The sequence below is a fragment of the Sander vitreus genome, chromosome 16 (genome assembly GCF_031162955.1).
Source record: "Sander vitreus isolate 19-12246 chromosome 16, sanVit1, whole genome shotgun sequence".
NCBI classification, from domain to species: Eukaryota; Metazoa; Chordata; class Actinopteri; order Perciformes; family Percidae; genus Sander; species Sander vitreus.
In genome coordinates, this window is record NC_135870.1 from 25380610 (window position 1) to 25404522 (window position 23913).

General features: G+C 40.9%; 1 protein-coding gene and 1 pseudogene across 1 annotated transcript in view; both read left to right on the forward strand.

Moving 5' to 3' along the window:
* Positions 1-14264, forward strand: part of cfap44 (cilia and flagella associated protein 44) — a 41120-nt gene extending 26856 nt beyond the window's left edge. The window contains 10 exon segments of the mRNA XM_078271989.1: positions 414-681; positions 1722-1925; positions 4238-4451; positions 4522-4635; positions 5544-5674; positions 5804-5920; positions 7998-8199; positions 9966-10126; positions 10324-10458; positions 12447-14264. Coding sequence (XP_078128115.1) covers positions 414-681; positions 1722-1925; positions 4238-4451; positions 4522-4635; positions 5544-5674; positions 5804-5920; positions 7998-8199; positions 9966-10126; positions 10324-10458; positions 12447-12731 — 1831 coding nt within the window. The 3' untranslated portion in view covers positions 12732-14264.
* A 5824-nt stretch (positions 14265-20088) lies between these two features.
* On the forward strand, positions 20089-22347 carry LOC144531346 (tripartite motif-containing protein 16-like protein; annotated as a pseudogene).
* The last annotated feature ends 1566 nt before the right edge of the window (positions 22348-23913 follow it).

Consider the following 23913-nt stretch of genomic DNA (forward strand, 5'->3'; position numbering starts at 1 on the left):
CTATTATGTGCTCTAGTTTTTCAAAAGTTTTAGACACAGATATGGTAATAATAACGTCCAAAATGATGTGAAAAAGAGACGCAAAATCCCACAAAGAGACACAAAAATGTATAGGGGAAATTTACAAATTTTCAGAAAACATTTTCTTGCCTAAACCCCGCGGCAAATACATGCACCTAAGTCTTCCACAAAGCTAGGGAAAACACTACTGCGCATGTTAACACACTGATTGTTACCATCACTGTATATGTGTTGCTGCACTGTTACTGTTTTATTTTATTTTAGAAAATAATAAAAGGAGCTGTAAAAATGTGTTCTTATACTGAACTTGAACCTCAGAATATTTTGATTAGCTGCTGATGGCATATTTTTAAAGACATATATATTGACTTTTTTTTTAAATTTTCAAACAGGTTCAAGAACATGGAGCAAGAGGAGCAGGAGGGAGCCACGAGTTTATTGGAGCAGCTGGAGAAAGAGATGGAAGGAGAGGACGGGAAAGAGGAAGAAGAAGAGGAGAGAGGAGAGGAAGAGACTCCAGGTCTGTCAGCTTCATATTTAACCAGAGAAGAAAAAGAAACCACAGCGAAGGAAGAAGCAAAGCTGAGCAAGCTGGAGAAGGAGCTCCGGAGGGAGGAGGAGATCAGACTGCTGCACGAGCAGGACTCTCTGCTGGAGCAGGTCTGTCTTCCATTGAATGATGACTCTGTGATTAAATAAAAGGTAGCCTCACATAGCCAGACCTTCCTCCACAGAGCTGCAAAGGAAAGTCTGGCTAGTCCACACAGCATTCCGGGATGGGAGAAAAAAAACGTACTCTGGTTTATTGACATTTCTTTGAACCAGTCACAATTGTCTTGGGCGTCGGAACGACACAATCTTCTGAACATAACCAGACTGAGAAATACACACAGAGTTGTGTGGAGCTGATTGTCTTAATTAGCTTTGTAGCAACTCATTTGGCAATGGCTTGAATGTAACGGACGTTCATTAATATCAAAAAGTTACGCACTAAAGCTTTAACACTATACCATATATATGGGCCCTATTTTAACAATCTAAGCGCACGGCGTGAAGCGCATGGCGCAGGTGTGTTTAGGGCGTGTCCAAATCTACTTTTGTTAGTTTGACGGCGGAAAAAAGGGTCCGTGCACCGGGAGCGTGGTTCAGAAGGGTTGTACTTAGTGTCTTCATTGATTCATAGGTGTGTTTTGGGCGTAACATGCAACAAACCAATCAGAGTGTCATCTCCCATTCCCTTTAAAAGCCAGGCGCGTTTGGACCTTGGCGCATTGCTGTTATGATGGCGGATTTGCACCGTAATATTTGTATTTGTAATCTTTTGCTGCGCTTCCCTGTGTGTGTAACAAGCACAGTGTGCGCGCGCCGTGCATAAGCCTAGGCACATTTTACTAATTTGCTGTTAAAATAACAATGAAATGCTGCGTTATTGACTTTAGACCAGGTTTTTGTTGGTCAATGGCGCAATCACTTTCCGCCGCCTCAAGATAGCAATACGCCAAGAATGCACCTGAACACACCTCCCTGTAAGACCGGCACGCCCATGGGCGCAAAGATGGGCGCAGGTGCATTTGCTATTTAAACGACGCGGGCGCTGGACGAGAAACTAACAACTAACAAAGACACTTGAGTCGGGCTTTACGCTGCGCCGGGTGCAAGATAGGGCCCATAATCTGTGGATGTGTTTTTGTAATCTTCAGATGGAGAGTTGGGTGTGTCAGTTTGACGCCGAGCTGCTGCTGCTGCGTCACCAGAAGCTGCGTCTGGACTGGCAGCTGAAGATGGCCGACCTCCGCCAGATGACGCTCTACCAGGAGCTGCTGCTCCTCAAGGAGTTTGAGAGGAGGGAGGACATGCTGCAGGAGAATCTCAGCGCACGCATCAAGGAGGAGAAAAGCATCACGGTGGGAGAGAGTTATTGTAATGTAATAAAACTAATGTCAGTTAATATCGACTTTATGCTTTTTAATCTACTAGATAGATAGTATTTGTGATTTCTTTATTTCCAGCATTATCTGTAAATGCATGGAAGAAATTCTGTTTTTGCAAAATATAAGCAATAATATGATCATGATACAGGCCACAACATTTCTAAATCACAAACTCATGCAGCTGAATACCAAGCCTCATTTAAAAGAGGCTGCAGGTATATGATGTGTAAAAAGCAGTAATAATACTTTTTTTATAAACAATATTTGTACAGCGCCTTTCATACAAGAAATGCTTTACGATAAAGAAGTTGCATGAAATAAGCAGACATAGAATGAACATAAAAACGGGGATAGATTGCCATAATTGATGGGAATAATAATGGAAATAAAACGCACTTGAAGCGGTAGCGCTAAGCCTACAACTCCCGGTCGATCCGTATAGTTTGGGCTGAAAGTGAACAAAGGAAGGTGCGTTTCATTTCAATCCTCGGCTCCTCCCCCGCCCACTTTCCCATCTGCTCTCCGTGTGAGTGGCCTCCGTGCGACGTACGTATGCTATTACATCGTACCAAGGGCTGAGGCGAACAGAAGGAGGGCATGTTGAAACGCTAATGAAACGCAGCGACAGTAACACTGCAGGGGATTTCCTTCCTCACCTCACCAGTAACAGCTATTTGATCATATTCAAATTTGTTCAAAGATTATAGGACTACCTGTAGCACATTTCAGGAAGCCCACAATAATAGTATGCTCAGACTGGCCATAGATATTTCAAATGACTCCTCACATGTTTTGCACAGAGAATATCAGCTTCTGCCTTCAAACGGACGCTTTAGAGTTCATTCTTTCAAACGCATCAGACCTGAAAACTCTTTCATACATCAATATATCCTATTGTTAAACCAGCTACATTAAATCCAGTGCAATATGTATTCATGGTTACAGTCTCCAAGACCTTGTCTGTGTGTATGTTCATGTCATTTTTTTTTATTATTTATTTATTTATTTATTTATTACAGGGACAATGCATATTAATAAACATTTCTGTCAATATGCCAGAGTTAGCCAGAAGGCTATTTTTCATCTGCAGTCCCTAGACAGATGGTAAAAGTCACCCTAAAAGAAAGTAAAATTACATATTTACATAACAATATAACAATTACAATACATTTAGTAAAAAGTACTATTAAGCTAAAATGTACAATAGAAACATAGCAGACCAATAACATCAGACAAAGACATGAAGACATGAGCAGGTCAAGAAGTTAATGGTAATGTTGACAGCTCTGATTATCAATGAGCCATTTCTTTAACTGGATCATGAATGTACTATATGTGTTTAGATTTCTGATGGTTATGGGGGTGAGGTTCCACTCAGTAGCTGCTCGAACAGAAAAAGCAGTTTGTCCAAATACACTTTTCCTAAATGGAATGGTACAATCTCCCCTCGCTGCACCTCTGGTTCTGCTGTGATCAGCTGTTCGAATGTTGACAAACTAGTGGAGAGGAGGGGATGATAAACCGTGAATAATTTCATAGAGAAGACATAGATTTGAATATTTGACCATGTTTTCCCAGTTGAGTAATCTGTGTTTATGTAATATTGGATGAATGATGAAAAATGCTTGGTTTCTTGTCCAGGATGTATGCTTTGTTTCCTTACTTGGGTGTTTATGTCATTTGTGGTAATGTTTCATGTATGTTTTTTGGTGTTATTCATCTTATGTATGTCTGTATGTATGTCTATGTCCTCTTTTTTATATGAGCTACCCAGGCATCCAAAAAGAATGTCAGCCCTGGCTGACAATAAAGTTGTATCGTATCATATGTTTTATTGTATCGTATCGTATCATATCATATATTGTATCGTATCATATTATATAATATATTGTATCATATCATATATTGTATCGTATCATATCATATTGTATCGTATCATATATTGTATCGTATCATATCATATATTGTATCATATCATGTATCGTATCATATCATATATTGTATCGTATCATATATTGTATCATATCATGTATCGTATCATATCATATATTGTATCATATCATGTATCGTATCATATCATATATTGTATCGTATCATATATTGTATCGTATCATATCATATATTGTATCATATATTGTATCATATATTGTATCGCATCGTATCATATATATTGTATCCTATCGTATCATCATATTGTATTGTATGGTATTGTATCGTATGGTATCGTTATCGTTACAGATCCTTTCTGTGCTCACTCGTTCCTCATCCCCTTTCTCTCCTCACAGTCTAAGCTGGAGGAGTATAACGAACAACTGGAACTGAAGCGGGGAGACATCGCCAAGCTACAGGAGAGAGAGAAGGCTCTGATCGCCGCCTTCCACGCTTCGCTGGGCGAAGAAAACAAGTTTGAAGACTTTCTGACCAAAGTCTTCAAGAAGAAGATCAAACGTGTTAAGAAGAAGGAGCAGACGGAAGGTGGCGGTGAGCGGGACAGGAAGTGTGATTGTGTGATGCTGTGGCGGGCGTATATCAATGTCTCCTTTATTATCTAAATGTGTGTTTGCAGAAGAAGAGGAGGACAGCGACGAAGACTCTGATGAAGACGATGAATGGGATGATGATGATGACTATGACAGCACAGAGGAGGGAGGAGCTGCTCTGGACAACAATGTTTGCCCTCCAGGTCAGTCTTGTGCTGGGAATTTTTTTTAATTTGGACAGCTCTTCAAGTAATACTTTTTATTGGAACGTAAATGTTTTGGGCAAAACTCCCTTCTTCAACGTGTTTTTCTCAACCTGAAGAAAGGCTTCTTTTGCCCGAAACTTCCATGGCAGGGTTGGTAATGTTGAAAAGCTAGCTAGAGTTGGTAGTAGCATCTCCTCGGGTCTTCGTCTAACCCCTCCCATTGACCTTGAGGCTCCGCCCACACACAGACCTGCAAATACACCCCCGTACCTGTCCAACAGGAAGACGTCAACCATCAAGACGCAGTGGTTAAATTTTTTTGGGGCTTATCCCTTTATTTGAAAGTGACAGTGGATAGACGGGAAAGGTGGGAGAGTGATGGAGGATGACACGCAGCAAAGGTGTTGGACTCGAACCCCGGGCCGCTGCAGAGGACTCGGCCTACACGGGGGCGCACGCTCTCACTGGGTGAGCTAGAGGTCGCCCCTGCAGTGGTTACTTTTATTTAGTTTTTTTCCTCCATTCTCCAGTAGACTTGCAGTAACTCCTGCAGCGACGACGCGCATTGAGCTCAGGCTCGTACACGGGAGGGGTAGAGTACACGCACTGGGGCAAGGAGGCATTTCATTGGTTCATTCCAAGCGGGTACAAGGCAGTGATTGGTGGACGTTTTTTACAGGTCGAACGTTCTCTGGGACATGTTTTCATGCTAATGGAATGTGTCTCTAGCTTGAAACAAGCTACCGCAAAACGGTGGTTACGCTAGCTTTCGGGGCAGAGGGTAAATTGCTATTTGAATAGACTGAATATAATTTGGACCTGGACAGACTGGATGTTCACTGTGCTTTAAGTTTAACAGGCTTCGACTCTAACTGTGTGTGTGTGCGTGTGTGTGTGTGTGTCAGGCTGTGAGCCAGAGTTGTTTGAGAACACAGTGCAGCTGCGTGAGCGTCGGCTGGACCTGGAGGAACTGCTAGTGGAGGAGAAGAAGAGTGCTGAAGCTCTGAAGAGAGAGTGTGACACCCTCGTCAAGAAGGTCACACTCTGCTTTTGTTTTCTGCATCTTTCGCCTCATCTAATCTGACTTGTTTTCCTGTTGTCGTGTGCTGTTTTTGTCACTCACATCCTGGTGTGTGTGCGTGTGTGTTTCTGCTCGCCTCTGCAGGAGAAGTTGGTGAAGAGCAGTCGGAAGGCAGCAGAGGACGACTTGGAGTTGGTGAACAGGGAGAAACAGCAGAAAATGAATGAACTGGATGTGGTGGTTCCTATTAGACTGCATCAGGTTAGTCTACATGCACGACGTTCCACTTCGGGGATTGCTCCGTTTTCTGCCGTAAATTCCGCCGGATGCATCTCTTTCAGCCAGATGTCCGTTACCTTCCGCTTTCTTTGAGTTGGAATTCTAAACTCCGGTGGATTTACGAGGACTGTGGTTAACTGCTCCTCAGATCTCTGCAGGGTAAATCCAGACAGCTAGCTAGACTATCTGTCCAATCTGAGTTTTCTGTTGCACGACTAAAACAACCTTTGAACGTACACACGTTCCACCAAAACAAGTTCCTTCCCGAGGCTATTTTGCAGAGACACCGTGGCTCTGTGCGCCATGACGATTGTGATTGGTTTAAAGAAATGCAAATAAACCACAGTTTCTCTCCCATCCCGGAATGCTGTGTGGACTAGCCAGACCCTCCTTAACAGCGCTGTGGAGGAAGGCCTGGCAATGCGAGACTAGCATCAGGTAAACAGACCAAAACTGTGGAGGTTGACTGGTGACAAAACAACAAGTTCTAGTCAACAAATTTGTAAGCACATTTTTGGTAACTTTGATGGGTTGGCAGTGCAGTATGACCAAGATAAACATGAAATATTTAGCTTGCTTATATTATTATAATCATCAAGAACATTTAAAACCTCTCGCACAGTGTGCATCTTGTTGAACCAACTGCCTTAACCATTATATTTCGGTAACAGCCATTCATTAACAGCCACTGTATTTCATTGGAGGTGGTCCTGTGCATGAGCCAGACAAAGTACAAGCCCAAAGAAAGCATGTTAAATTGACAGGTAAAAATGATGCCTAACCTGCAACCATACCACCCTACCTTTTACTTTCGGGCATATCCCAAGCAAAACAACCCCACGTTTGCTAATATTAGGTAGACATGGCAACCCTGGCCAGAAACCAGAGCGGTGGAATTGTCTTCTCTGATTGGTGCCCAATACCCAGCATTTCAATTAAGAGGCCTGGAAGAATTCTGCCATTATGAAATTGACCATAAGGAAGAACATTTGATTTCATTCAATGAGCTAAAATCAGAACAAACATTCTAAATAAAAGTCCACTTTCCAATTTGGAACTGCAACTGACAATTAGTTTCACTTTTGATTCATATTTTCTCGTTTTTAACGAAATAATTGTTTGGTCCATAAAATAGTTGAAAAAAATGCCCCATTGCAATTTCCATATGCCCAGTTTGACATAATCAAATAGTACATAGATAGTACATAATACATAGAGGACTAAGAAAATCTACAAATATAAACAGCTGAGGAGCTGGAAATAGTCTTTTTTTTTGGCATTTCTGTTTTAAAAATGATTTTAACAATTAAGTGATTATCAAAATAGTTGGCAATTAATTTTCTGTTGTTCGTTTCGCAGCTCTATTGCAATTAATTCAAGCTCTATTGCTTGAATTTGAAAATAAAAAGTCCATTATCATTATGGCAGAGTTATGTACTGCTTGTCGTCCCCCCAGGTGAAAATCAACACTTTTTCTGACGTTTTTGTCTCTTTTTTGAATGTTTTTGACGCTTTTTTGGCCGTTTAGCGCTTCTTTTCACTACCATGTATATACACCACTAACCAACTTATTACTAGTTGTTTACACTTATTTTTGGAATTCATGGTCAATAAACTTAAACTGGAAACTGGAAATTATACCTATTTTTTTAGTTAAAAAAGCAGACATTATGAATTATTTAGACTAATATTAAAGGACGGGTATATGTTCATTTGGGACACAGTTTCAAAACATTTCAATTTTTTTTTTTCAAATGCTAAAAAAACTGAATAAAACACCCAAAATTCAATGAGAGTAGAGATCCGATCGTTTGTTGTACTTGTGACGCACGTTGCATGGAATCATCCGTGTTATTTTTGGGCAATGAAAATTAGGTCGTTAACAAGAAACTCACATTTCTGATATAGACATTTTTAAAACGGGTCAAATTTGACCCAACGACAACACAAGGGTTATCAGGTACTAGAGGAGTTTGACGTCACTCATGCACGGTAAATGCTCTCATTTGATCTTCTCCTGCGAATAGTCTTCCTTCCACCCTCTCCATTGGTTCACCAGATTGAGTTCATCACTGACGGCTCGGTGCCGTGTGACCTGAGCCCGGCGTTGGTGCTGGACATGAAGGAGCTGAACAGGCTGCGGGAGCGCATCAGGCAGCTGCAGGCGGAGAAGAGCCATCAGAGAGATCTGTACATTCAGGCCCGCCAGCAGCACGTCAGGCTCATCCATGACCGCAAGGACATGGATGCCCAAATCCAGGGTAAGACCCACACAGGCCAAAACCTGGGCCTAGAACAACTCCAGCTCCCGTCCAGCTTAAGCTGAAAGCTCTGACGATATGTTAGATACGTGTGAAATTAATTATATAATAATAATAATCATTTTATTTATATAGCAATTTTCAAGCATTAAGCACAAAGTGCTTTCCAGATTAAAAATATTTACAGGATATTTATTAGGACTCAGAAACCCATATAAACTCCCCTCCATCCCATGACATACAAAAATTAGAACATGAGAGCACACATTTCAAGCAGCAATTGTGACAGTGCAAGACAGAATGTCAATAAAAGAAACATGTATGCAAAATGCATCTAAAAATACTAAAATGATAATACAAATTCAGCATAATGTAAATACGCAATGCCAGTGAAGCAGTGGCGGTGCCAGAGATGTTCTTTTGCTGGTGCTTTAGGGTTGCTGGATGTTTCAGACACACACACACACGCAGATGCCTACCCACCTCCGCCGCGGTTTACTAAGCGAGCGAACGAGAGAGATTGATTTAAAGTTGCCGATAAAACGGCACCATAGAACTCTGATTAGCCCACCAAACATATTTCAAATACCAGCCAACAAGCCGGGTTCAAACAATCATTACTGCAGCTCTCATACAGTGGCTCAGAAGATGAATGCAGCAGGCCAAATACACCCCCCATGGCCAAGCACACACATAAACACACACGCGCATGTATCCTCACAGAGTTTTCACACTTGTACGTATGGTCAATATAACGTAGTCATATCTGTAGTGACTTAATATATCAAAATAAGCCACTGACGGCAAATGTGTTTTCTGGGCTCTAAAGTTCAATCTGTGCTGCACCCTTTGGCCGAATACGATCACCTGTGTTTTTTAACCTAAAAATATTTTAGGTTTGTTTGTTTTATTAATGTATTTATTCATTTTTCAAATATAAATTATACTATTTAAACATTAACGATTTTTTATTGATTTATAAATCAACCACAGCAATTTCTTGGGGGTGCTAAGGGGGTGCTATGGCAATCCTAGGGGTAGCTACAGCACCCCCCTAGCCCCTCCCTGGTGCCGCCTATGCAGTGAAGTTCAAATAAAAAGTAGCAAAATGAGGAAATACGCAGTGTTGCGATGGAATGGAATTAAAGCAGTGGTGGAAGAAGTATTCAGATCCTTTACTCAAGTAAAAGTACTTATACCAGGGCGCCAGGGCACGCTCACCTGGTAGAGCGTGCGTCCGTGTACAGAGGCTTAGTCCTCGAGGCAGTGGTCGGCGGTTTGATTCCGGCCTGTGGCCCTTTGCTTCATGTCGCTCCCACTCTCTCTCTCATGTCTAAAGCTGTCCTATCTAATAAAGGCCTAAAATGCCATTAAAGAAATCTTTTTTTAAAAAGTACTTATACCACATTGCAAAAATACTCTGTTATAAGTAAAAGTCCTGCATCAAAAATGTTACTTAAGTAAAAGTATGTAATTATCATCTGGTAAATGTACTTAAAGTATTAAAAGTAAAGTAAAGTAAAACCTGAAATAAATAAATAAACCAGTGCAGTGATGCTAAAATTGGAGTTATATGAAAGAACCTCCTAGACTTAGTTAATATACTAATCTGGCTGCTGAGTTCCGAATAGGTTGCAATTGTGAGACTGAGTGGGACTTTAAACAGGTAAAAAGAGAGTTGAAGAGAGAGTAAAAGTTCAAATGCCCCAGGAATGATTATTGCCAGGAGGTAACATTCTTAGATACTGATCTGTGTGTTGCTGTAGTGCTGGAGAAGCAGTGCAACGAGCAGATGATGATGAAGTTCGGGAGGCCGGTAGATCTGGAGGCTCTGCAGACGCTGTCAGGGAACAGGACCATGGAGGAGCTCAAGCAGGAAAAACTCCTCCGTGAAGCTGCGTACGCCAAGGAAATCAAACAGTGGGATGTACGCTGACCTGTGTGTGTGTGTGTGTGTGTGTGTGTTTGCAAATCTGTGTGCGCTTTGGCGTTACATGTGTGGGATATCTGTATATCTGCCTTGTTTTGTTCTGATCCCCTGTAAACCTCAAAAGTCATTACGATTATTGGTGTGTGTGTGTGTGTGTGTGTGTGTGTGTGTGTGTGTGTGTGTGAGATATTCAGGCGAAGGTGGAAGAGGCGCGCCAGGCTCTGATGGAGGTGACCAGGTGTAACACAGAGCGTCTCCGCCGCATGACGACCCTCTTCGACCAGAAAAAGGAACTGGAGCATAAGCTCAACGCTAGGCAAAAGAAAATGGTAATGTCTGTGCATCAATTACATTTTACATGTAATATTGATCAAAGCTGGGATCCACATTAAAAGGAAACTTCAGTGTTTTTCGAACTGGACCCTATTTTCCCATGTTGTTGTGCTGCTGTCGACAGCGGCGAAACAAGCTGCAATGTTATGTTGTATGGCAATTGCGCACGTTTTAATTTCCATCCACTAAAAGTGCTGTTTTTACCACTGACATGCTCAGATTATTATTCAAAGTGTCTGACAACATTATGGAAAGGTTTCCTACAGAGGTTATGCTTTCTGTTAAAGAGTGAGATCCTTTTTGTTGAACATGAAACATCCCCAAAATCACTGTCGCCAAACTCACCAGACTCCATGTAAATAAACGGTAATTTTATCAGCCTAAAACACACTTAATTTAAAGTTGAAAAAAAACCAAATAAAACCATCAAAAGCCGTCTTGGTTCGTCTCTCCACTGTTCCAACAATCACCATTCTGGTTTGGTTGAAATAAACCCTTAATACACCCATTTACTTGTGGAAATATGCTGCCTCGATACACGCAAAAAGTATTGCTTATTTACATGGAGTCTGGTGAGTTTGGCGATTTCGGTTTCTGGTTAAACAAAAAAGATCTTACTCTTTATCTATCTACCTATCTCTGTAGGGATCCTTTCCATAATGTCAGTGGCAAAAAAAAATGTAGTAGACGTAAATTGAAGGTGTGCATTTGCCCAATAATGTTACATTGCAGCTTGTTAATTTAAAAGAAATGTTGTTCCCATTAGTCACTTAGACACAAAAACATGGAAAAATAGGGTCCAGGTTGGTAGATGGGTATCTTTTTTTTAATCTGATTCAGATAAGCAGCAGGGCTAAACCTCTGTTCACACAGAATCTCAGTTACCTGCAGAGGGCGACAATGGATTATTTAGCCTCTATGGGGTAGACAAACTACTGCAACAGACACACTCAGACACATCACCTTATTAAGTTGTTATTGCAAACCCATTTACACATCCAGCAGAAACAACATTAGCATCCATGTGAGTAGTGTTTGTGTCCATCTGATAACTGTGAGCACAAGTTTTTCCTTCTAACTCTAGTTTGATCTCCACCAACTCATGAGGAAATGTCTGGCTCCTTAGCTGCTAAAATGTTCAATTTTCCTTACCAGCTTTTCTCTAACTGTGTCTGTGTCTGCTGTTTGGTGCTGAGCAGTTAGTGTACAGTGCTTTTACGCTGCCTTCTGTTGGTTGAGGTTAAAGACAATTCTGGGACTGAACCAATTAAAAAATGTGCCGTAAAACCAAAGAAAGCTTAAAGGCTCTGCAGAGCTGCAGGGCTGGAGAGAATTCTCACCTTTCACATGACACAAGTATGTAAACAGTGACAAGGCGATTTCATCTGACTTCATCCGAGGTAAATAGCTCAATAAAATGTTTTTGAAATTTGCCTTTTTTTCGGGCTGAGTCCTTTGCAGCGACGCGGGTTCGAATCCGACCTGCCGCCCTTTGCTGCGTGTCATCCCGCATCTCTCTCCCCCTTTCCTGCCTATATAATAAAGGGAGAAGCCCCCCAAAAAAATTATCTTTAAATTTGCCTTTTTTCATTCCCTGAAAAACAACGTTTTTTTTTTTTTACCCAGCAGCAACGATATTTATTTATTTATTTTTTTAAAGATTATTTTTTGGGCATTTTTAGGCCTTTATTGACAGGACAGCTGAAGAAATGAAAGGGGAGAGAGAGGGGGGAATGACATGCAGCAAAGGGCCGCAGGTCGGAGTCAAACCCGGGCCTGCTGCGTCGAGGAGTAAATCTCTACGTATGGCAACGATGTGTTAAAACATGATAGGATGTCAGCACTTTAGCCTGCTTCCCTTTTATTCATGTGCACACAACTGAGTGAAGTAGCATTTGTGAATACTGAGGTGTATGAACCTAAATGTGTGTGTTTCCATCTGTATACTGCATACCTTTCTAGATGTCTGTTTGTGTGTATCCAGGGCAGACAGTTCCAGGATTACAGGAGACGTGCGGACCAGGAGGAGATCCGGAGGCTCCAGGGCCTGGTGAAAATACAAGCGCAGCAGGCTGAGGCCCTCAGGAGAGAGATTGGCCTCCTGTCCCGTAAAGGAGTCCACGTGCTGCCCCCCAGCCAGGCCCCAAAGCCCCTGCTCGCCCCCGTGCCCACCCCCACAGGTCACACCCACACCAGGAAACAAGGACCACGGCGTCCGTCCAAACCGCTAAAAGCACAAAACACACCCAGCAGACAGGGAGCTAATTAACAAACACATACAGTCTCTGTAAAGTGAGAGAACTCGGCTCACTAATAGCACTTAGTCATGAATTATTAGATACAAAAATACTTCAGTTTGGTGACTACTGTGTTAATTCATAATTAAAAGCCTTAAGTGATGAGGGTGTTCGATTTTGACTTCAGTTATACAATTTAAAAATCTTGAAAAGAAACAGTAAACAAATTCAGGGATGCTAAAGGTAGAGCTGTAATCGAGGCCCGAGCCCGACAAGTACATTTTGATTGACAGCTTTTTAAAAGCCCGAACCCGTTTACAGCCCGACATTATTCAAATGTGTGCAAGGCTCTTTTGCCTTTAGTCAAGAATGAGTCATTTATACATTTTTTAGCATAATTTATTCATGACTAACGTAGGCTATAGGCCACTTGGAAGTTGGAACAAAGAAATAAAATAAGTCCTCCAGAGGCCAGCCTCCGTTTCACCTCCTCAGCATCCATTTTCGCGCTAATCGAAACGCATCACCTGACCGCTCATTTACCGCGCAACCCGGAGCGCCGGCCCGAGCCCGGCCCGAGCCCGTGTAAAATGATAGAAATTAAGACCGAACCCGACCGAACCCGTCGGGTCCCGTCGGGTTTGGGCAAAGATCTTCAGCTCTCATGTGATCTCCTTTCTTGGTTTCAGATAAACCTCAAGCAGCCTCAAGAAGCCAACTATAGGTCTCATACATATGCGTATGGCAGCCATGTTTGTTTACTGCTACGCACAGCCACGTGATGAAAATTCATCCAAACTGACTGAGAACAGCTCCAAAACACAGCGCAGCCTAGTGGTGAACAGTGGTAGAAGAAGTATTCAGATCCTTTACTTCAAGGCATACTATGCAGTTTCTGTTTTTTGTCAAACAGCTACCCCTAGAGTCGCTGTGGAGTACTTGTATTTAACGTTACTGTCGTAAATACCACTAACGCAGAGCTGTCTCTGCACTCACGGCCTGATCCCCTCCCCCTGTAGGACTGGTCTTAATATCAACAACTCAGTAAATTAGATTAGATTAGATCTGTATCGGGTATCCCCGGCTGAAGCCAGGTTTCAGTGAAAATCAAAACACAGCAGTCACGAACATAGCGATTTCCAGCGAGTTGTAATTCCAAGTCGTCCGTTTTATGCACCAGGGATCTGGCATTGGAGAGATACAGGCTCGATAGAGGTGGCTTGTGTGCTATGCTAGCTTCAGCGTAACACCGGACCTGCGGCCCCGGACGTGAGGGAGGGAAGCACGGTCATTCAAAAATACTACCGGGTTTCTACTGAGACAAAGCTTAATGATAAATCGGTGAAGTATCCCTTTAAGTATTAAAAGTAAAAGTACTCAATGCAGAACTAGTAACTGAAGCTGTTACATTCCACCACTGGTGTTAACTTCGATCTTTTTTTTCCCTGTATTGTATACGTCTGTTCCCTTCGGGAAATGGGTTCTTATCTGTTTCAGCAGTTTTTCCTTCTTTTTTTTTAAATAAATTATCAAATAAATGTAACTTACGTTTTTCCTTTTTGTTGTGTTTATGCCATTATAACTTTGTTATACTGCTCAAAAGACATTTAGGAGTTATTCCTACTTCTGGCCATGGTTGTGCTTGTTAATTTGAAATGCAAAACTTGCAAAAAGAGTGAAAAATGAGCTCACATTGAGAAATAATTAGACAGGAGCAAAAAAACACTCAACAATGGCTCGGGTTTCAGGGAGTTTTAAGGCAAACATTTGGATAGTCATCATGGAAGCATTAACTGGTGATGTGATGGGCTGGGGAGATTTTTTTTCTTCATAGAACCGTATAAAAATAAAGTGCAATACACTTTCAATAAAAGTGCTTCAAACTTCAACAAAGGTAACACATATCACGTTTTCAGATACTAGGAAACAGAACAGAAATAAAGCAACAGGTGCTCTACAGTGAGCTCAATATGCTTCTACTTCTAAACTGGCCTCAAAATTGCAAGGATCCAAAGTTCTTTTTTATGTGCCGTTAAATAAACGAATAAAAAATGTCCTCAAACCAAACAAGTTGGTTAGTTGGTTTCTGTTGTTGTGAGTATTTTGGATGGGTGTGGCTTCGACAGTCTCCAGGATAGTCATCTGCTGCAGTATTTGTTTAGCGCTGTTCCTGCCAAATACAAAATTAAAATCAGAAAACGTGCAAATGTTCTATCTTTACACTGTTCCTCAGTGTTTCCATCTTCCATAATGTTCCTTCTTTTATAACACTGTATAACAGTTTGGTAACGTAAAATAACCAACAACAGTTACATGGGGCACTGATGTCTCCATGGTGTTTTAAGCGTAACATATAACAGCATTTGCAAATAAACCTAGTTGGTGGTTGGTGCGAAGGTAAGTTAAGGTTATGTTTTGTTCTGTTAAGATGTATCTGTTGACCCCACCTCAGGGTTAGTATGGTTGCCGTAGAAGTAAATTCTGTGCAATTTGTTGTCGCAGGGCACACACCTGCATGGTTCCGTGGTTATATATACAAAGCCAGAGTTAGGACATTGCTGAGAGTACACCTGCCTATTTAGTTGCCTTTATAAAGTTTGACTGTTCCAAAGGATCCTCCCCCAGGCCCCCCATCTAGACCCGCCCCTGTCCAGACCTCCACTGACTCTTCAGCACCCGAGACACTACACTTTGCATTGACCTACGTCCTGGACTATATACACCGTGAACCCAGATTTAGTTGTAATTACACTTTTTAGTGGTCACTACTTTTTCTTTCATGTTTTGATAAGAACCATATTCATTACCAAATCACATTAGTTGTTTGTAATAATCAGCTTACGTATGCAGTGCACAGAGCATATTAAGTAGAGCTAACCAGAGACATGTTAATATTAATGGAGATAACTAAGGATGTTTTTCTGTATGGAAGGGGCGGAGTCATTTGAACTGAAAAAAATATACGTTTCTGAACGGTAAAGTGTGTTTTAATGACGTTCTGTTAATGTTTTGGTTGTGCTTTTATGTTATCTGGGTTTTAGTTTTCTATGGTTGATTCAGTGTTCATGTTTATCTACATTTATTGTTGCACCATGACAGAGACAAACATTGAAATGCTGATGGAAAAAGGCGACAAAAAAAAAAAAACCCCGACATAGGTCGAAAATAGTAACAAAAACTTAGAAAAAAAAAACGCAGTAGAAAGAAGGAAGGGCAACAAACACTACGGGCGACAAAAGTGACAAAAAATTCAAATAAGCGTCAGACTTCGAGTGACACAAACTTAAACAACACTTAACAAAAAAGCAGGAAAAAAAAAGAGACAAAAACTTTGAAGAAAAAAAGACAGTAGAAAAAAGCAGGAAGAAAGGCAAGAATAGGTCAAAACAAGCGACAAAAACCTTCAAAAAAAAAGGTGACAATCTTCAAAAACAGCGACAAAAACTTTGAAAAAAGCTAAACCAAGCCAAACTTGGAGTAAAAAAAGCCAGTAGAAGTAACTACAGCCTTGTCTCATTGGAACTACAGCTAGCGCTACCCTAGCACGAGCTGTAGTTCCAGTGAGACAACCTGTAGGGGGACCGAAGAGGGAAAAGTTCTCTAGTGTTGCTTTAAGTTTCACCTTGTGTAAAAACTTAAACGGTTTAAGGCAACGGGTTTCCACGCATATTTCTAGTAAAACAGTGTACAGTCACATTAAAACTGGAGCGGTACCTCACACAAGTGGTCTAAAACCTTAAAACACTGCAAACTAAAGAATCATGATCAGTAAAACAAAAAACAGCAAAGGCACTTGTTAAAACATGCACATGAAAAGGAAATGAGACCCTTGCCTATCACAACCCACTGTACAGTATATCAGCTGTAGCCGCTATTACAAAAACATATAGAGCTCAACAGTGACCGCCCACTGTTTTTTCCGGCTCTGTCTCCAGAAGTGTTTTTTCCCCATTCAATTGTTTCATTGACGTTTCGAAAATTGCTTATATAAAGAGATTTAAGTCCGGAACCGAGCCAAGAAGCTACGAGATGAATAGTGAGCGTAACACATTTGATTCGGCGCAAAACGGCAAAAAAAAAAAAGGCAAAGGTACAAGACCGTGTACAGAAACTACCATAGACCTCAATGGTAGAAGCTCGCTCTAGCCGTTCGCGGTTTCAAGGGTCCGGTAAACGTTTCTATGGTAACAGCGAGTTGGACCAATCAGAGACGTTGCTGTTACGCTTAGGATTGTGGGTAGTGTAGTTTTTCTCCATTAAATCGTGGATAAAACATGTTTTTCTTAAAACAAGGTTGATTTCATACGGACTTCTAGCTTCTACAGGAGCAGAAACCTTCGTTTCACAACCACGTAGCTCGGGGTCAGTCTGCCTCGGATGGTTTAGACATTATGACTGATATTCTAAATCCTTATGGAGAAAATCAATGGGATTTTTACTTCAGAAAGTCAGCTTGTGCACAATATCTTAACTATTGGCAAAACAGCATTGGCAGTTTCTGCTCTGTAGGGACACAAGGCATGGGTTCGTGGTCACCATGGTTTGAAATAGCATTTAAGTCAAACCAGATCTTACGAAATGTTTTTTTAATCTAGGCTGTGTGCAACGCTCCTGATCAGTGATCATTAGGACATTTCAAACTCTTGGCCCCGAACCACCTCGACGAATCACAGCACAGCACACAAGGACATCAGTCTGGAATACATTTTACAAACTTTAATGACATAATAAATATATATATATATATATATATATATATATATATATATATATATATATATATATATATATATATACACAGACATTTATAGATGTCTGTGTGTATCCAGGTTAGAGATTGGCCTCCTGTCCCGTAAAGGAGTCCACGTACTGCCCCCCAGCCTGGCCCCAAAGCCACTGTCACACCCACACCAGGAAACAAGGACCACGGCGTCCGTCCAAACAGCTTAAAGCACAAAACACACCCAGCAGACAGGGAGCTAATTAACAAACACATACAGTCTCTGTAAAGTGAGAGAACTCGGCTCACTTATGGCACATACTGTCATGAATTATCAATATTCTTAAGATTAAAAAAAAATCTTCCGTTTGATGACTACTGTGTTCATAAGTGAAAGCCTTAAATGATGAGGTTGTTTGATTTTGACGTTACTGAAAGCTGCTCTTTGGAGCGTGAACACTTTTAATAAATTACTGGATCTGGGACTTGTAATAGAAAGAAAAGTTAGGTATAGTTATCAATCATCGCATTATATCTGTGTTTTTTCATTCTCGGTATGAGACACTGGGGAATATGAATGTTACTTAATGTGGATGGCATTAATATTAGTATGACAACACTAATCTCAAGTCGATGGATTTTTCAGATGTAAAGCCCAGTCTGACCTGCTGGAAGTCGCTCTCTTCCTGCAGGAACACTTCCTTGATAAGGAAATACAAGCAAATGAAATACAAATGATGACTATACTCACATCACCCTTTTGGTTATGGTAATTAGACCTAATAAGCCATACTTTGTATCCCATGAGACCAAAATATAGTGGTCTTTATCAGACAGTAAACTCTAGACACCATACACCTAAATGATGCTGTAATTATATTAAACTCAAAGTATACTATACTTAGACAGGATTATACCATACTTATCATTTCATCTGTCACGGCGCTTTATCATATCTTTACTTTGTTCATGTCGCTTTGTAAATGTGATAAGAAATGTGTAGTTAAGATATAGCCTAATCATTATTCTGATCATGAGTAGACATTGTTAGTTGTGTGATGAAATAAAGTAGATGTAGCCAGAGTCCATTGCCGAGATTTACAGACTGGTTATGTGAACCAAGTTAATTGATTTATTGAAGTTGATTTTCAAAAGTAATTCAAGTATTCCTTGAGCATATACTCTAGAAACTATCGACTCTAATGCAGTATAAATGAGGTCACTTACCATCTAAATCCAGTGTTAATGTTTAGAGCAGATTGAAAAAGGAAGCACCAAAGCAAGTGTTATAAAAGAAGGAACAATACGGAAGATGAAAATACTGAAGAACACTGTGAATAAAGAATATTTGCATTATGTTTTCTGTTTGATGTGAATGTTGTATTTGGCAGGAACAACGCTTAACTCAGATAAAGATCACTGCATTCTGCATTCCCTGGGTGTGGTCTTGGTCTTCAAGGCTCTCTAGCACATCTTCCATTACGGAAGCATAATGCATTCACTTGAAAAACATATATTAAAACTCTGACCAAAGCCTCTCTCATCTGTTTTCCGCCCTGAACAGTAGACGATAGCATACGAACCACATTATTGCATCCAATATGTTGCAAACTCCCAATCCAGATTTTATTGATGATTTGAATTTGGGTACATTTTTATATTAACATAGCCTGTGTACTTGAGCTATGTGGTTCCCTTTGTGCCAAAATTGTGTCACACTTGGGCGCTGTCTCTGTCGACCGAACATGCGACGAAACCTTTCTCTGTGTCATTTCGGCTTTAAACTGTACTTCTGTCATCTTGTTGCACACCTTGTCATTTAAACGGTGTTGTGCATGTAGTCCTAATGTGTGCAATCCAAAAAGTAGACCTACTACTAGAACACTACTGTACTCATTATGTTTTTAGCCAGTACTGTCCAATGTCATCCTGAGATAGTCATATTTATGTATGTATGTTCCTTCATGCGTACAGGGCCAGTTATGGCTGTCCTCAAATACCCCCCCCCCCACAAGATGAATGTCTGTGGACATTTCTTCAGAACCAAAGTGTTCCTGAGGAGAATATTCAGAAAATAGAGCAGGGTCTTGTTAGTCACAGCGCATTCATTCCTTCAATATATTATTATTTATTTCTTTATTTTCTCTTTAGTCTTAAAGACTTTTTTTTTCCAATAACAAAAAGGTATGAGGAAAATCTCTCTGGTGTTCGGTGAAGAAGCTGAAACACTGGAGTTGTCTTTGTTATTTTATTATTCTCTTGCAAGCAGAAGGAGACAGTTTAACAGAGTGCCAAAGCAGTCTGCGAAAGTGTTCAAAGTACAGGGTCTTAGAGGTTTTACAGGCGAACATGCGGCGGGGGGGGGGGAGAGGGCTGTGTCCTTGATGGCACAGCTGCTTATTATCAGTTAGCAAGAGGGGAACTTACTACATTTGGTGTTATTCTAACAGCTTCTTTAGTCATACTTTTCATCGTTCTGTACCAGAGACACAAGTAATACCCTGTACGGTATGGAGACGTTTGCATCGTTGTTCTGTCGGAAGCACACATGTAGTCACACATAACATTCCCAATACAGAACACACCTTTTATTAACTCCTCCTCTTTCTGGAAAGAAGCACAACCTGGAAGCCACCCCCTCTTCGCTTCCCTCTTGGGATATTGATAATCACAAACTCTATGATATCACTGTCAGTCTATCAGTGAGAGGTGAAATGGCACGGCCAGGAGATCAGCTCAGCCAGGAAAAGCTTTGCTGTTCCATCTGTCTGGATCTACTGGAGGATCCAGTGACTATTCCCTGTGGACACAGCTACTGTATGAGCTGTATTAAACACCGCTGGGATAAGGAGGATCAGAAGAAAGTCTACAGCTGTCCTCAGTGCAGACAGACCTTTGAACCGAGGCCTGCCCTAAATATAAGCACCATGTTGGCAGATTTAGTGGAGGAGCTGAAGAAGGCAGAACTGGAGCGACCCCAGCCTCAATTTGAAGCTGTTCCATTAAAGAAACAAAAGCTGGATGAGGCTTCCACAAAGCTTCCGGAGAAAACCTGCCCTCATCAGTTAAAGGAGGGGATGGTTTTCTGCCGCACTGATCACCAGTGTATCTGTTATGAGTGCGCTTTTGGACCACATAAAGGCCACGACACTGTTTCAGCTGCGAAGGAAATGGCCGAGAGGCAGAAAGAGCTCGGGGCGATTCGGCAAAACAACAAGGAAAGAATCGAGGATGGAGAGAAATACGAGAAGCTGCTTCAGCAGGAGGTGGAAGCTATCAGTCGCTCTGCTGATAAAGCTGTGGGGAATTGCGAGATGATGTCCACTGAGCTCGACCGTTTCATGAAGAAAAACGCTGATGTGAAGAAGCAGATCAAAGAGCATCAAGAAAGTGAAGTGAGTCGGGCCAAAGAGCTACAGAAGAAGCTGCAGCAGGAGCTTGCTGAGCTGAGTAGGAGGGATGATGAGCTGGAGCAACTCTCTCACACACAGGACAACATTCAGTTTCTGCGTGATTACTTCTCGCTTTCAGATATCAGTAAATCTGCCATCTTACCCAGCATCAATACCCGCCGTCTGCAATACTTTGACGATGTAACAACAGTGTCAGATGTGACAGTTATGGTAAGGAATTGAAAAAGATCTCATGGGCAGTGAGTAAAGTAGATGTTTTACTGCCAAAAAAACCCCCAAGTTCAAAATGGATCCAAACACAGCCAGCATGAAGATGGTACTATCTGAAGAGAACAGAAAAGCAACCTCAGTCCAAGATGAACAGTCATATCCTAGTCACCCAGACAGATTCATGGACAGGCCTCAGGTTCTGAGTAGCAACTGTCTGACGTCTGGACGTTGTTACTGGGAGGTGGAGTGGAGTGGCTTAGGAGTTACAGTAGCTGTCGCATTCAAGGGTATTGCTAGAACAGGAGCGGAAAGTATCTTTGGAAACGATGACAAGTCTTGGGCATTAGAGTGTGTGACCAAAGGTAGGCATACTAGTAATTATATTACTTTCAAACATACCCGTAACAGTAAGAAAATTCCCATTTCTGGCCCTCAATTCTCCAGAGTAGGAGTTTACCTGGATTACAAGGCAGGTATTCTGTCCTTTTACAGCATCTCTGAAACTGAAACTATCACTCTCCTCCACAAAGAGCAGACCACATTCACTCAGCCTCTCTATGCCGGACTGGGAGTTTATTATAAGGGGTCTACAGCAGAGTTTTGTGACATCAAGTAGACAAGAGTTAGAGTGGATTTTACCCAGGAAACAGAGAGTGGATTTCGCATGACAATTCATTTAGTATGCTTGATGCAACCTACATGAAACCTGTTTGTGTGGTGTATATACGTACATACTTCTCTAATTTGTTCTATAATTTGCATTGTTGCTGGAATATTATCTACTCTGTGGGCTACTTGGGCTTTAATTGAGCAGCACCTACACGTTTATTTTTAAAATCACAGTTGAATAGTGAAATTATGGGTTATTTTGGTATTGTCACATTGTCAATGTATTCAGAAAAGTAAAGTTAAGCCTTTTTTCTTTGAAGTCATTTTTTGTCATCATCATTGAATTATTTTCCTCCTCAGTGCTGACATACTTGTTGAACATACTGTTGTTGTGTACAAGGTGAATACGTAGATGGAAAGATGAGTCCTAAAATAACGTACTGATTCATTATGTACGGTCAATCAAGTAAAGTGGTTTCGTTTTGCTTGTCTGGTCTTTGTCTCTGGGTGGAGTCCCAGGCTACATGTTTTTTTTTCTCTGCTTCCTACTGTATGAACTAAACCACATGTCTTTTTTCATAGTTTCATATTTGATCATATTTGTAGTAGTCACTTTGTAGTTTGGAAAAGGGAATCTAACTAATCAATAGTTGCATCATTTTTTATTTAATCTGAACCTGATTGGATATGTTAATAAAGTCAGTAAGTAAAGAGAAGTATTTGCTTTTCTGTTCTATGTCTCTGTGGCAACAGTCCGTCTGGAAACATAATCCCCAAAGATTCTTACAGTAACAGAAACTGGCAGGACGGTCTCAAAGAGATTTTCTTCAGACGATGGTTTGAATTACATTACACAGGCATGACACAAACACTACAGGTCATTGACGAGAAACAACAACAAAGACTAAGAAAAACTGAGGTGTGAAACTGAGGTAAACGAAACGGGTCTAAACACCGGTGAGGACTGTAATTAACACAGGTGGAGACGATAACCGTCACCAAGGGAAAAGTCAGCCAGTGGGGACACCTGGTGGTACAACACAGACATGACAGACTATTGTTACCATGCGTTCACGGCCGTTTATCACACGTTAAACTGGGATGGAGATGGATGTGGCGACACGATCAATTTGTATAGCAAAGATATGGTTTTCTTATTTAACGCATGATGGCAAATACGCCACTGCTGATCAGTTTTGGACTTTTGGTTAGGCAAAGCAAGCTATAGAAAACATTAATACTGAATAGGTCTTCTTCACTGCAGACATTTTGACTGGTCACAGTAGGGACCCCCTTGAAAACGAGATGCTACATCTCAAGGGGTTATTCCTAATAAAGAATTCCCAGAGAAAGAACGGATGGTTCTGTTCTATTCCAGTAGCCATAGTGTTACAGAGTACCAGCATGCACAATACAAGGACTCTGTAACCAACACAGCGTAATGGAATTCGGGCCATCATTCATTTTCTTATTTACACCTTTATTGAAAATGTCTTCTGTCAAAAAGGCCTATCCCCTTTGGCTTTAGGAAATTGAGGTAGCAACAACCCTTTTCTGTGACAATGTATGACTAAACCAGGAGTTTTTAATGTTGGTGTGGATTAAGTGAGTTACAGTGGGCTTCAACTTATACCAGTGTTTTTTTTTTTTTTATCATATATTTGTTTACATTTTTTGCAAATTGGAATCTTTTTGCAAAGTTTGCAACGTACCCATTGATGTACAGACAAGTACCACTGGATTACTTTGATATTGAAGACAATTTAAGTTCTGGAGTCACAGGAGCATCTTTTTCCTATTATATGATTCCTATGCAGATTTATGGACGTTTATTCACGACAGATATCGGAGATAATCATAACCTCTGTAAGTCATACTGAATTTAAAATGTGTAGGCCATTATGACTGCGTTTTTGGATTTGCCTTAGTAAAATGTAGCACTGCTGGACTAATCAATGTGCCCAGCACCTGAAAAACTAAACTAATCAATGCTGTAAATTCATCAGAATATTAAAAGCAACTCAGTTAGAAGGCTGTACTCAGCAAATGTTCAATATTTCATTCCTAAAACTGTTACCAAATATGAAAACAGAAATTTTAAAAGAAATATGTTTTCAGTAAGTATTACAACTAGAGATGGTCCGATACCAATTTTTTGCTTCCCCGATACCGATTCTGATACCTGAACTTGCGTATCGGCCGATACCGAGTACCGATCTGATACCAGTGTGTCATATATTTGATTATGGTTTAACAGCTGTA